Below are 15,045 nucleotides of genomic sequence, written 5' to 3'. Positions count from 1 at the left end.
CGGGAGGCGGGGCGGCCCCGCGGAGGCGGAGGTGTGCCTGCAGGCAGCCGGCTCCCTCTCCTGGCTGGGACGGACGTGGCCCCAGATGCACGTCCTCATCATCCGGGAGCCCCGGAGACTCGATCTCTGTTTCTTTTTTTTCTTTCTCGTTACATTAGGGCTGACAATGGAAAAACAATTCAAAATAAGCAGAGGGCATTAATGTTGCTGTCAATTTCACTGGGATGAGGATTTGCCCCAATATAGGGGCAATAGACCTACATAGACCTACATATTGCTTTCTGCTTCAGAAATTGCCACAAATTTGCTACAGGGTTTTCTTTCCTCACCCGCCTAAAGCTGTCTCATGATTCTATGAGACAATATATTGGTCTGTGTAGTTACGTTAGGTAGTTATGCTTACTGTGATTTGCCGTGTGCCATAATCCAAAAGAGGAGGGCTACCCTGCATGCAGGTGTATAGGGATCAGCAACAGTGAGCTTGAAGGATTTTGTAATAGACAAGGGCACAGAGGCTTTGTTTGTCTCATGACTTTTGTTCTTGTTTATTCATAAAAGCAAGGCAGTTTATTCTTTTTGATGGGCCGTGTGGTCAGGAGTAGGCTGGAGAACAGCTAGAGAATAACATAAAAAACAAAAAACAAAACAAAAATTAAGGACTGAAGGGACAGCAATGCAACTGCTCCTAAGAGAAGAACAGCAACATGGTGTGATTGACTGCTGCAAGTTGCCTGTTCAGCTAGAACGCTGAATATGTTTTCTGAGACACGCTCTAGCTCAGAAGTGAGAGAAAAGCAAAAATGTGCAAAGGGAAACACAGCCATCCAATGTAACATGGCCCAGCACAGGCGTACTTTTTGTATACTCTGGACACTAATTTCCTGAAATCATAATTAAGTGTCCTGGTTTTGGCTGGGATAGCGTTTTGTTTTGTTTTTTGTAGAGGCTTGTATGATGATATGTTTTGGATTTGTGGTGCAAATAATGTTGATAACACATTGATAGTTTGGTTGTTCCTGAACAGTGCCAGCAGTAAGTCACAGACTTTTCAGCTTCTCCCACCACTCTCCCAGTGAGGAGACAGGGGGTGCACAAGGAGCAGGGAGTGGACAGAGACAGGACAGCTGACCCCAACTGACCAAAGGTTTATCCCATACTACATGGCTTCATGAAGAACAAGAAAACTGGGGTAAAGAAGGAACAATGGGGTCTTGGCAGGGGGGAAGGACATTTGTCTTTGGTGTTTGTCTTCCCGAGAAAGTGTTATATGTGATGGGCATTGCTTCCCTGTAGATGGCTGAACACCTGCCTGCCAATTGGAAGTAGTAAATAAATTCCTTCTTTTGCTTTGCTTGTGCACACAGCTTTTTCTTTAAGGCTGAGAGACATGGGAGTGTTTGACCTAGAAAAGAGAAGGTTCCTGGGTGACCTTATTGCAGCCTTGCAATACTTAAAGGAGGCTTATAAGAAAGATGGAGGGAGACATTTTACAAGTGCCTGTAGTGACAGGACTAGGGGCAATGGTTTTAAACTGAAAGAGGATAGATTTAGATTAGATACAAGGAAGAATATCCTCACTGTGGAGCACTATTAGGGTACTGAGGTACTGAAACAGGTTGCCAAGAGAAGCTGTGGATGCCCCATCCCTGGAAGTGTTTGAGTTCAGGTTGGATGGGGCTTTGAGCAACCCGGTCTAGTGAGAGATGTCCCTGCCCATGGCAGGGGGTTGAACTAGATGATCTTTAAGGGTCCTTTCCAACTCAAACCATTCTATGATTAAAAAACAGAAATAATAGTTGTCTCCTGGAGCTCCATGATCTCAAGAACATGATAGATCTTAGCTCTGCACGTTGCAAGGACATACAGTGAAAAACTTGTGTACTACAAAGCTCAGCTTCAGAACTCAAGCAGTGCTACTGGCCCTTTCTTCAGTATTCCTGCACAGTTTTCTATACCCTACCTTCTCTGCTAAATTTGAGTTGATTTCAGAAGTTGCTATGGGCACAGAAGTTTTCCTGACAAAGAGAGAATGAAGGAGGAGGATATGAATGACTCTTGATGGAGATTTTTTTAATAAAATAGTCCTTGGAAGTCTAAACAGCTCACCTGACTTGCTGCAGATGATGTTTTCACCAGGGACAGACGTAAGTGCAGAAGCCTTAGGCTTTTTGCTTGTTTGTTTTAAGTAAAAATTCTGAAACAAACCAAAAAACACACAGGCCTGCCTCTCTCTGAATCTCCACTTGGTTGAACTTGAGTCAGTTGTATGCTAAATATTATTCATTTTCCATTAGCATGTTGAAGCCATGTACCACTTCATGTTTCTGCCCAGCTAACCAAGGAGCAGTCATCAGTGTAAAACTCTCTTATCCTTACTGTGTCACATGCCAGCATAAAAATATTGGGCTTCTCTAGTTTTATTACCGGAGCAAGCAGGCTGTGGATAATAGGGGACTAACATAATAGAGGAAGGGACTAACTTTTTGGCTGGGCATTTGACTGCAACTGCAGAGCCAATAAGCTTGTACATTCACTCAGGAGCTCAGAATCTCAAAGCCAGTGTCCACAGGACTGAGCATAATGTCTACCATGACATTTTTTATATGAAGTGATGGTAACAAGGAAATATGCTGTAGTACTGCATTGATGATCACATCTCACTCTCTACATGGGCCAGATTTTATTTTCTGAAGCTGCCAAATGAGCAAGAGAAGGGCAATTTCTGTGTTCATCTCCAGTTTTCCTCTTAGAAACGGTGCTACGTACTGCCATGATGGACAACTCACTGCCTCTTTTGTCCTGGGTTAGCATTGCTCTCTCTGAAGCTGGGTTCATGTTGGACTCTGCAGTCTCTATGGCACTGCAGCTGAACATCTCAACCAGACACTTCCTGAACTAGAAGGTTGAAACAAAGGAGATCAATCAAAACACAAGAAATTAAAAAATATTTCTATAAAGCAGTTTGTGTCTTAACTAAAACTCTTGGAAATTATCTCATTAATCAGTTGGGCACATACAGAAATAGCCCCATTAAACATACATGCTTGTGACACCATGAAGAACTCTCAAACTGAGAAATAATGACATTCTAAAAAAGGCCCAGACTACTAGTAAGCCTCATTCTAAGAAATAATTTTCTTCTCATGCTTGTTCCTAGCCACATCTTACCAAAGAGAAGTGATCATTTCTCGGGGTTCATGAGTTGCTTTCATGCACTAATACCCAGCTATTCAAAGATGTTCTCTTTCCATTTTGTTCACATCCATGAGCACCCTACCTCAAAAGCAATTCACTGGTATTGCATTCCTAAAGAATAATAGAAACATCATGGGACAGTCTTGAAAACAGACTTTTCATACAGAAAACTAGAATAACTGACGTTCACTAAGGGCTGATTTCCCTTTCTAACAGCTAAACCTAATTATTATTAACATTCATATTGTAATAATGCTCTGAGGTTTACGCTATGCTCCAGTAAGTAGATATAGTGATTTTTTTCATTTTTTTTTTTTTATTTCTAAATGCTAGTTATTGGATTGCTGGTTAACTAACAAGTAGATAGAAATAATTCATTGTAAAGCAAGACTACATATGAAAATATGAATTTTAAAGACACTTTGAAAGCATACAGTACCTGTTTGTTCATAAAGACATAAATAATTGGATTATAAACGGTAGCTGTTTTGGAAAAGAAAGCTGGAATTGCTGCCAGACGAGGATCCAATTCAATGGAAGGATATGCAGTGACTAGGATAGAAAAGGCAGCATATGGCATCCAGCAGATTAGAAATGCAATGATCATAACAATAACCATTCTAGTCACTTGTCTTTCAGGTTTCCTGGTAGTTCCCAGCCTGCATTGAGTATCTGACACCTTTAAAGAAAAGACAGAAAATTCCAGAAAATAAACAAGGCCTTCAAACAGCAAATGCGGGGAAAGTTTAATAATCTGCCATGCTATAAGGAAAGATCTACTCTTTTCAAGTATGGTAGCACATAAGGATGCTGTTACTGGACCACAGAGTGTCAGTATGAGTGCTAAGGGACATGAATTACTGTATCTTGTGATTATTCAGTTTTCCTTTGTTTACATATCTTTATATTTTTATTGCCAAAATGACAAAAAATGCTAGGACCATCTTTGTACAGAAACATAGTTGCAGTCCAGCATGACTGTAGCCTGTACAGGCACACCCAAACTAGATTTAGCCAAGCCATGAGAAGTGAAGTGATGGCCCAGATTCGCTGTCCAGCCTCACAAAAGTTGATCTATCTCAAATAATTTCATGGGTGCTGCAGCAACACACCTCAAGGGGCAGTGCAGACATACAGACAAATTCCATCTATGAGAAAAGGAATCCTAATGATCTTAGTCAAATTAGAGATAATAGGCATCTATTTAGAATGCCAAAATACAGAATACAATGACTCTGACAGAATGAGCAACTGGAGGTATCTGACAACATCAGTACAATAAGTTGCCTTTAAAAATATGAAACAAATTAGTGCTGTATTTTTAGGTGATACATTGCCATTTTCCATTGGCTTCAACAGAACTCTCTCAGCTTATAGCAGCTTTGGATTTGCACAAATCTAATAAAGTCAGACTTCTTGGCTTGCAGGAAAGCTGACTAGGTAACATTTTACCTATACTGGTGGGAAAAGTAGCTCTCTATTCCACTCTAGTCTTTTTGAGAAATGCATTTGCTGCTGACCTGACACACCAGTTCATGTACAGCAAAATATAACAAAAAGCACAATTCCATAACAAAATAAATATGAGAAGCAATCATACCCTTTAACCAGCCTTACAGTGAACTAATCTTATCTACAAAACTGTCTTCTGCACCAGTCAGCCCAAAGAAAGCATTATCCTTACGAGATATTTTTTAAAGTCTCAGCAGTTTCAGATTTCTTCCAAACTTAGATTCAGGCCACTGCCAAGACATGGCTTTGAGCAACAGCCCTTGCCTTAGACTGCAGACTCTTCCATGCCAGAAATTTGAAAAGATGGGCTCATGACTGCTGTGGTTGGCATTAGCAGAGGGAAAGTACCTGCAGGGGACAGTGCAGGAAAGGAGGCCAAGCTATCTCTGATCCCCTACCAGCACCACAGTCCCAACCTCTTTTCAGGGCCTCAAACTGAGCTTGTCTTCTCAGCCCACTCCTGTTGCCTGTTCTTGGTGTACCTGAGCTCCGGCCAACATCTGGCCACCTCATCCATAGAGTGGAAACAGCTTTGGCTTACCTTTCGAGAAGTTTTCAGCCAGCTTCAAATTTACCCCTGTCATTATGGCTACCCAACTGTAACTGCAACTGTTTAATCAAAGGCTTGATGGTGACAATTACCAAAAAGTGGGCAGTTATAGTGAGTTGCAAGAAGATGGTAAGCCTATGGGTGTTAGAAGACAGCACTCTTTGCTGTGGCTGTACAAGTTCCTTGCCACTGGTAACCTCTAGACCAGCATAAGGAGCAGTGATCAGGAGAGCCTATCAAACTCTGTGGTGCTTTATGGCCTTCACCAGAAAGTGAAGAGCAGCATCTATAATCTAATGATACCAGAATTAAAGCAGGTTTGGGGCATTTAACAGGAATGTTCCCCCTCTCCCCACACAAACAGCTTAGATAGAGATGTTTCTACAGAGAGTGCATCATGTCATACAATGTCTTTCTGGGCAATAACTGTTTTTTTCCTTGATGACTTAGTGAAACAGAGTACTGCTAAGTAACGTTAGCTTACGTGCAAAGCAACTAATGATAACTCTGAATTGCTATAGAAATCCTGATGCCAGATCTCACAACAGTAATTGGAATAACATGGCCTTGTAAGCTGCCCACATTAAAGTCAGAACTGAGTGGAGATATTCCCCCTTTACCCTTGCACTGCACTCAAAATTTAACATATTTAGTACTTAAAGATGTATGTGGAAGCTAGTATCTTCTCCCTCATTTTCCATCCCCCAAATAACTGTGTAACTCATTGACAATACGCATTTTTGTGCCTCCCTAATTAAACTGTGTGTAGACAATCCTAGTTTAGAATAACTATTATGCAAAGAATTCCACAGAGCCAAAGGAAAGAAATCTGTAGAGCATAGAAGTAGATTTTTGTTCAAGTTTCCAACACATGAAGGAAAGAAAAGGTTCAGAATATGATCTCATCATCTTAACTTTCCAGAACTGCAATTATCTCTGTATACCACACTTTTCCTAGCTGTAACTCCTTTGCTGATCCCAAACTCTACAGGCTACATCCTTTCCTGGGTATTTGCATAGTCCATTGCACAATGAAGCCTCATGCTTAATGACACTTCCTGTTACTGGGGCAACATTTTTTTATTTTTGAGGCTAGATACATTAATTTTAATCTTTGAGAGCAGACAGTAATTCCCTTGTCTTTCTCACATACACAACATGTGCATATATACACATGCTTGCAAATGGTCTCATTTTTTGCCCAGACTTATGTCGTGTCCCCTCCCCCCCCCTTTTTTTTTCTCAGCTGGGAAAATTGCAAGATAATTGCTGGCAAACTTACTGCTTTGCACTGATCTGCTTGTCAGATACCAAGTGCATCTGACCCCCTCACAAGCCTATTTAAGACAGCGAGCTGGTGATTAAGGTATCATGAGTGGAGCTAGCTTGGCCTCCCAGCCCTGAGCACATGGCATGGTTAGAGCAGGTGCGGTGGTCACTGTATGATCCATACTCACAGTCAGGGTTGGGCTGCTACTGTTTTGACAAAGCCATGTTGTTCTTATTCAGTTCCAGTGTGTTCCAGACTGCTCTGTTAGTAGCTCTGAGCATCTCTTTCCCCTTTCATTGGCACTTAACCCTTCTTCACAGTTTTTAGTGGCAGTTTCATGAGTTAGTCCATGTTTTCCTTAACATGCATATTTAGCAACTCTTTTATTTATTTATTTTTAAGTGTTCCCCCAAATAGTTCTTTTGGCTCTGTTTCATCTTTGTTTCATACAAGTCTGCCCTCCTTCTCAGCTATGGCTTTTTATGGATGCCAGTAGATTGCTCTCAAAATCCTAGAACACTAAACTGCTAAGGAACCATGTACTGGTGCTTTATCTTACCAACAAGAGAACACTCTAATAATCATTTAGCTCCATTATAAACTGCTAATTAAACCTTTTCCTAAAGATTCATTTCCTTCATTACGTTTGCAATTGTACTGAAAGCTACTTTTGGAATTGTAGAGCAAAGGTAACTGTGACTGAGGGACTAGCAGACTTTACTAAGACAGAACAATGCCCTTCAGGACAGAATCTGAACTGTGGCAACCATGGGGCATGGGAGTCAAAATCCTGTAAGAAGGTTGGTTGAGAACATCAGGACTCCAGTTCTGATGCCTATGTCTCTTTCTGTTCACTGTAATCACATTTTTAAAAATGAGTTTAGTTGTGAGATACAGCCTCGTGGCAATTATAAATTTACAAAATATATCACAGGCAGTTAGCTGTTCTTAGGTCAATCTTTCAATTGCATTCAGAAGACATCCTGACCTAATCCAAATGCCAAGACAGACCATTCACTGACTTCTACGGTTGGACTAGATGATCTTAGAGGTCTTTTCCAACATTAATGATTTTATGATTCTTCTGTGATCAACAATGACTCTTCCTTTCATTGCCTCTCTTGTTTCTCACCTTGTCTGCTTTGTTTCTTCCCTACGGCCTCTTAAGTGGTTGTCCCAGAGGAAGGAAATAGCCCTTTTCATACACCTTCTGATGCATCTCACTAGCACGTTAGCTACTGCTCTTGCAGACTCATCACAGCACTGGATGATTTGCACATGGTCTCAGTTCCTCGACATCCCCTCTGTAGGGTTACTATCCATCCCTTTCATACTGTGCTGCCAGGCCACCCATGGGCTTCTCCTCCCAGGGACAGCCTCCTGGAGGTGGCCCTTTCCTGTCCCTGCAGGGAGGGACACCCACCACCCACAGTTCCACCACGACTGCCCCAGGCAGGAGCAGGAGCCCTGCAAGGCTGCATGCCTAGGGTAGCTGCTTGCCCACTCCCAAGCCGGGTGTCAGTGCTCCCTTTTCTAACAAGCACACCATCCTCCCTGGCAGCAGTGAGCAGCCTGCATCAACAGCAAGGAGGTCTGGCTCCCCTGGCTCTCTCATCATCCCTTTTCCTCTGTAGGTAGGTTAGGACAGAAATATAAAATACTAATAAAAGTTCTGGATGTTCGTAATAACAGACTTACAGTTTTACAAGCTACCTCAGAAGAGTCTGACATCAAGAATGTTTTTCTTCAAACATCTCCATCCCTTGAAATTCACTTCTCCCACCCTTGCACCAACAGACACCATGCTACCGCACCATGGGAGCTATGAGCAGCAATGCACACCTGCTGCAATTCACGTTCAATTTTGGAAATTTCTCATGTTTAAAACCAGCCTCTCCCAGACATTTCACCTTCTTTCTCCTAAATGCATCCTGAAGGAAATCAAGAAAAGTCTATTTAGAGGAATAATGATGTCACCTGAAATATGCATGGCCTAATCTAAATTTTCTAATGAGAAAATGATTTTTTTTCTGCATTTTCCTTCTGTTTTGTTTCCTTCTCAAGGAAAACAGCATTTAAATAAAAGCAGGCATTTGACTATCCCAAATACTTCTAAAACATCAGTAGATTGAAGCTATTTACTGCATTTGTTACTGAAGCAATAAGAAAAGGCAGCTTTGCAGTAAATAGAAATAACAATATTGTCACAAAATACTGTACCAAATAGGAATTTTCTAGCTCTATTGTCTTTTTCAATTTTTGCATATTCTCTTTTATGTCAGGTCAGCATAATCATTAAATAAAATTTAAAATTATTCCTCAAGAATCAATGTTCCTGGATAGTGTTCCTGTTTAATTACTAAATGGCATTGCATTACATTTACAAATGCTACATGTTATTCTGCCCTCATGTATTACAAACTTTTAGTCAGCACTCTTAACAACTTACAAATGCAGACATTTTAAGCTACATTCTGAGTTGCCTGGTTTGAATCTCAAAAACTGCCACTGAACTGAATTGCAATTGTAAATAAACCAATACTGGTTCATCCAGCTTCTTTATTTATGAGGCAGACATTTTTTCTAACATGATGTTTGGCTAATGAGACATACTCATAAGTGATCAAACTTGGACACTGAAAAATCATTTCTAACCATAGCATGGATTTCTGTTTGTAATTATAATTATTTAACAAAGCATGACAAGCGAGCATATTTGCTGCCTGGAAATCTGACGTCTGATCATTATGGAAATTTGAACACAAAAATTCCAAATGATTACATACATACGCATTTCAAAATTTTACTTATTAGTGCTTCTTCTTACCTTTCTTAGCTTCTGCATCAGTTTTCCATAGGATACCAAAATTACCAATAAAGGCACTATAAAACAGGTGGTGAAAAATGCAATAATGTAGGTATGATCAGTATAAGCTCCCGAATACCTGTATAAAACACAGAATACATCGTGTATGTATTACTAATGTGCTCTGATTATTTTCCTGAAGAGTTCATTTTGCTCTTTAAAGGTGTTACTAATATTTTTGTTAACTGTTTTTAATCAACCCCCCCCAGGAAATGTTTTCTTTGTAGGATCACAGACACAGAACTATAGAATTGTGGGTCTGTTCAGGTGGGAAGGTACACGTAATCCAACCTCCTGCTCAACGTGATGTCAACTACGGGGGTAGAACAGGTTGCACAGGGCCTTGTCCAGACTTCTAAAAATCTTTTAGTCCTCTTTGAATCCTGACAAAAACCACAAGGTATAGGACAGTTATCTTCATTAGATACAAAAGCTTCTTCTTTTAGAAAATGATATATATATATATACACACACACACACACATATATTTTTATCCTGTTCTTGGTAATTTTTTCTTGGTTTTGTTATAGCTTTGTCTACCTCTAGTTTTGCCTGGAAGTCCATCATCTTTAAGCCTTTCCTTTAAACTCCTGCCTTTGAGAAGTCATGAGCTGTAAGTGTAATTTCTTCACCATACTCTGCAACGATGGCCTTACCAGTTAGGCTCGCAAGTAGTTCCAATCTTACTGGTGGTGTAGCTGCTCCAACCCATAGTTGGTGGGATGGTCCAAAGGAAGGAAAAGGTCCACACAAAGGCAATACCTAAGGCAGCATGCTTCCCCTTCAAGCGCATATTTCCCAGTGGGCGGCAGATCACTATGTACCGCTCAAAAGCCAAAAGCGCAAGAGACCAGAGAGCAACAATACCTACAGTGAGAAAACACGGTCAGCATAAAAAATCAGATAGATTCACTGAAAATCAAACACTATCCCACATCATACAGTCACAGAATCATTTATGTTGGAGGTATAGCTGGAGGTCACCTAGTCCAGCCCCACACACCTTAAGCCAGGTCCATAGAACAGGTCGTCCAGGACTACATCCAGTTAGGTTTTGAACATCTCCACAGCTGGAGACTCCACAGCTTCTTTGCTGTGGAGACTCCAACAGTTCTTTGCAACCTGTTGCAGCATTTGACCACCCACCATATCAGGAACATTTTTCATCAATCCAAGTTTACAAAGGATGTGCAATTCATGTGCATATTCTAATATTTTATTAAGAATACAAGATTTCCATACTTGTCTAATTTGTCAGTAATAATGACTACAAACCCAAGCAACTAATTGGACCTTTTAACTCACAATGACTTTTTTTTTTATTCTGTTCTACTCTGAAAAGCTGCAAATTACATATAACTTCCAAATTAACGAATGAAGACACATCTTCAAAACACTATTTTTGCAAGAAATGTCATATTTCGGACTGTCATAAAACTCTAGCCTACAGACAGCTGCCCACAGCATTAAGGTATCACTTTACTAAAGACCACCTGGTTGTTCACCAAAATCTTGAAACAGCCTGACCTTAACTCCATGAGACATGCCTTCCATGCCACAAACTGGTAGAATACCATTGACCCTCACAGATAATCCTTCTGTGTAGCTTAATCAACCTGAGAGCAACAGTGGGATTCCTCTTCAGGTTGAAGACCAGCAACGTGTTTTGATTCAGAGAAGTGACTGAGTTAAAAGACTGGCTTCACTATGCAGCTTCTAAAACAGAACCCAAATATCACTTGGCAGGGATACAAAAGCTCTGTAGGAGGCAGGAATGAATTTATATGTTCAAGTAATTAGATGTTCAATTTTAAAACTGTTTTCATATTTACTCTGCAGAGGTATATTTACACAGTGAACTGGTGACAATTTTCCCTTCTAGAGTACTTTAATACATTTTATGTAGTTAGCAAAACAAAGACAAGATAAACAATCACAGAAAGATTCAGGTGCGAGGGGTGACAGTTACAGGCATGCCATAGTTCCTCAGAACCACTGGAAGACAGCTAACATAAGACGTTTCAGTGTCCTAATATTTTCCACAGTTTTAGAACAGCTATTTGTTCTCTCTCGCTCTCGTTTAACCACATACACACATACACCTAGACACAAACCTCGAAAATAGTTGCACATAGTGATTTTTTTTTTCTCACAGTTTTACCCACAATCCTGCTATTCTATTAGCAAGTTTTTTCTCATTATATTAAACATATTCAGTGAACAGTATACAAGCAACAAGCCACTGATATGTGACAGCAAAAGTGCTGCATGTTATTCACTCACGCATGAGGTACACCACAGAACACGTGTAACTGGGGAAAGATCCAATGCATTCAAAGGCATGCAAAGTCAGAGACTCAGGAAGCTGCAGGAGAGTTAGTAGAATACATTAAAGGAAGTTCAAAGAAAAAATGTATAACTACCAACAAAATCAAGCTTACCAAAAAATGTGACAGCAAATCCTTCCAGTACACAAGCCCAGTATCCCATATAAAAATAACCTTTTAGATTGGCTAAAAAGCTGATGGTGCCACCAGTCAATGAGACCAGAAAATCAGCCACAGATAAATTCACTATAACATAATTGACAGGTTGTCTCAACTGCTTGAACTTAAAAGTTACCAGGATCACAGCCAGGTTCTCAGCAAGTGACAGGGAGGTCACCACCAGCATTACTGCTGCCAGAAGCCTGAAGTGCCAGGGCTGGATGGAATCCAAGGGACGACGAAAGGGATCCCATCTGCCAGGACCAGAGAAACCGGACAACAGCGACTCATTTCCAAGTGCTCTGAGTGCATCCATTTTTTTTCTCTAACTAGTGAAAATAATATTGGAGAATATTGGAGTTTCTAATCTGTAAACAAAGTTCAGGATTAAAAGGAGAAATTTTCTGTCTCCAGCAGAAAGGTAAAAAAACTCTCCATGTTTCTGCTTTCTGGTAATAATCCAGGAAACAAAGTTTTGGTCAGAGGAAGGTTTAGTGCTGTGCAGTGCATGTGGGAACAGGGATAAGCAAGGGAATCTATTAGAGAGACTTGTACTCCTCTCTGCTGGTAGTCTCCTGCCCCTCTCCAGCTGCAGCTGATACTGTCTTTGTCTCTAATAAAGCCAGCTATAGAAACTGCAGGTTCCCTCCTTCTGTACCAGCCAACAGCAGTGATTGGAGCAGATATCCTTCAGATCATCCCCACCCTGTGGGGAAAAACAGAACATTTACTTGAATCCTTCCCTGACCTCTAGCACTGTGAAAATGAAGCTTTCCTTTTGCTAGTAATGAGGGTGGAGTGATCTTCCCCATGCCCTGCACTCCTGTCAGCACAGCAAAGGGGGAGGCTCCCACCTGACTCATTTGCTTGAAGAAGGGCTGCCCTGCAAAGACTAACACTGGACTACCACAGCAGCTCTAAACTTGGCAGGGAGGCTGCATTCTAAAACCCCGCTCACATCTCAGGCTAACTTATGGCCCCAGAACTGAAGCTTCTGATAAGTTTTCTGTGTTATTTAGTTCAATTTCAGTTAGTTTCTCCTAGAGACTGTACAGCTGTTATCCCTGATGAAGGCATAATGATTATAACCACAGTTTTAGTGTTAAAATCTCAAAGATGCACCACGGTATTTTAAAGATAGAGCCTGCAAATACATTGAAAGAAATAAAATCAGTACAGCATGACAATAGACAGCAGAAAAAATAATAGCTAGTCAGATATTTCTGAGAAAAATGACTGGATGTATCTGAATTATAAATAAGAATGATCATTAGCAATTATGCATAATGCATAATAAGCAATCCAGTTTCCATCCTGGAGGCTTCACAATTTGGACATGCACCATATACAACACACGAATAAAAAAAACAGGAGCTGAACTGAAAGTAAGAACGAGCAATGCTACCTATCCATACATTCCTCTGAGTTTATATTTCCTTTAGTTTGTACATGAAACACTTAACATAGGTTGAAATCTTTTGGTGTGCATGAATGGAATCAAAAGAGCTTCTGGGCACAGGCAGAAAGAGTTATACATCAGATGATTTCAGAATATTTCAAACAACAACAATTAACAGCAACTTATAATTAAAATAACTTTTTGATATTTTAAAATAGCTTTAACATACTCATTTGAAAGGGAAAGACAGAGCTTAAGCAGAACAAATCTAGTAACAAAAATACTCACAAAATAACGCTTATTCAACAGAAATATTAAAAAATTCCAAGCATCAAAAAAAGAGATTAAAACACAGTGACATTTAAATGCCTGCAGCAGATCCTTGTATGGCATGATTCATCATAGTTCCATTGCCTGAATACTACAACAGAAAATCTGGACCAGTAGTTTAAAATCAAGTTCAAATATTATGTTGCTTAAAATGACACGTTAAATTCTCGTGGGTGTTAAAATGAAACTAGAGTTCTGAATTAAAATATAACAGAGAAGGTAGTATCTGGATTTCTCTAACACAAATCCATTGCGTGTTCATTGACACCCCTTTAAAGAATGGATAACTGTTGTTTCCAGTTATTTTGTTGTTTTATGCTGTGATATTATTCAAGTTGCTTGCATGAGTAATGATTCTGATTACAGTTTAAATGCATTATCTTTGTCTTGTGAGTCCTCTGTTTAGAATCCTTTAAAAATATTCTTATACTGTCTCGGTTGCCCAGTTTGCTTTTGTTTTGCTTCTTCAACAGATCAACTGAAAGTGATTCTCTGTGACATGCTCTCTTATTACAACTTACAGCATTTCCACTTTTTATAGCACAATAGGTTTGAATTTGCTACTGCTCTTGCACTGAAGGCCTTTGTTTGTCCAAATAATACAGACAGAATTTTTTGCAATTTTGTTGTGAGACTTTCTGAAATCAGAAATTTAGAAAGACAAATTATTGCCTTGTGAACACAGGGAGACCAGGATCACCCCAGGTCAATTGCCTCCATTTAAAGAGACAGCTGTTCTCCAGCAGAATCATAGAATTCTTGGGGTTGGAAGGGACCTCTGGAGAACACCTGGTCCAACCCTTCTGCCAAGCAGGGTCACCTAGCACACATGGCCCTGGATCTCATCCAGGTGGGTTTTGAATAACTCCAAAGGAGGAGACCCCGTAACCTCTCTGAGCAACCTGTGCCAGTGCTCTGTCATCCTTACAGTAAAGAAATGTTTTCTCATATTCAGCCACTACTTCCTGTATTTCAGTTTGTGCCCATTGCCTCTTGTCCTGTTGCTGGGCACCACTGAAAAGGGTCTGGCCCCATCCTCTTAACACCCTCCCTTCAGATATTTGTACACATTGATAAGATTATAACGCATTATCTTCATTCCCTCTTATAAAGATGTTGGTTTCCATTAGTGCCAACTTCCCTTTCCTAGACTTTCATATACTGAAAGTTCACTAATAAACTTGGAGCACATGCAAACCTGTCTTGAGAGAGCTTGACATATCTCACATCGCCTTTTTAGCAAAGGTGCTCCTGACTGACACTTACTAAGAGGTAAGCTGGTAAACAACAAAACAACCTCAGGCTGTTGTATAAATAGCAGCTGATTGGAGCAGGAACATACAGTCAGTGAGGTGAGGAGAAAGTGTAAGTAATAGCACTTGTGTAATGCACCTGCAGTAATTCCAGTTATAAGACAAAATCAGGATGACAAGAACT

General features: G+C 40.3%; 1 protein-coding gene across 3 annotated transcripts; it reads right to left on the bottom strand.

The window, feature by feature from the left end:
* Positions 1–78: 78 nt before the first annotated feature.
* LOC310902188 (opsin-VA-like) lies at positions 79–14,304 on the bottom strand. Of its 3 annotated transcripts, none has more exons than XM_083843321.1 (5): positions 11,835–14,301; positions 10,050–10,260; positions 9,355–9,472; positions 3,635–3,874; positions 79–2,895 (listed from the first exon to the last, which is right to left on the bottom strand). In XM_083843321.1, the coding sequence occupies exons 1-5, from the start codon at positions 12,193–12,195 to the stop codon at positions 2,665–2,667; spliced, it is 1,161 nt and encodes a 386-aa protein (XP_083699447.1). In that variant the 5' UTR covers positions 12,196–14,301; the 3' UTR covers positions 79–2,664. The 3 variants fall into 3 exon arrangements, 2 of the variants coding, with proteins under 2 accessions (XP_083699447.1, XP_083699448.1); XM_083843322.1 differs by having other exon boundaries at positions 2,757–3,306; positions 11,835–14,304; XR_014586543.1 differs by having other exon boundaries at positions 2,769–2,895; positions 3,169–3,874; positions 11,835–14,302.
* Between the last annotated feature and the right edge of the window lie 741 nt (positions 14,305–15,045).

This window comes from Anser anser (genome assembly GCF_964211835.1).
Source record: "Anser anser genome assembly, chromosome: 7".
NCBI lineage: Eukaryota > Metazoa > Chordata > Aves > Anseriformes > Anatidae > Anser > Anser anser.
This window is presented reverse-complemented; position numbering and strand designations above follow the sequence as displayed.

What these genes read in the sequence shown, in the direction of transcription:
- LOC310902188 (XM_083843321.1), bottom strand. Translation starts at nt 12,195, where the DNA reads ATGGATGCACTCAGAGCACTTGGAAATGAGTCGCTGTTGTCCGGTTTC. An exon ending in ACTACTTGCGAGCCTAACTG is followed by an intron (nt 9,473 to 10,049) that starts GTAAGGCCATCG and finishes TGTTTTATACAG; the next exon opens with GTATTCGGGAGCTTATACTG. An exon ending in TGATGCAGAAGCTAAGAAAG is followed by an intron (nt 3,875 to 9,354) that starts GTAAGAAGAAGC and finishes TTTTCTTTAAAG; the next exon opens with GTGTCAGATACTCAATGCAG.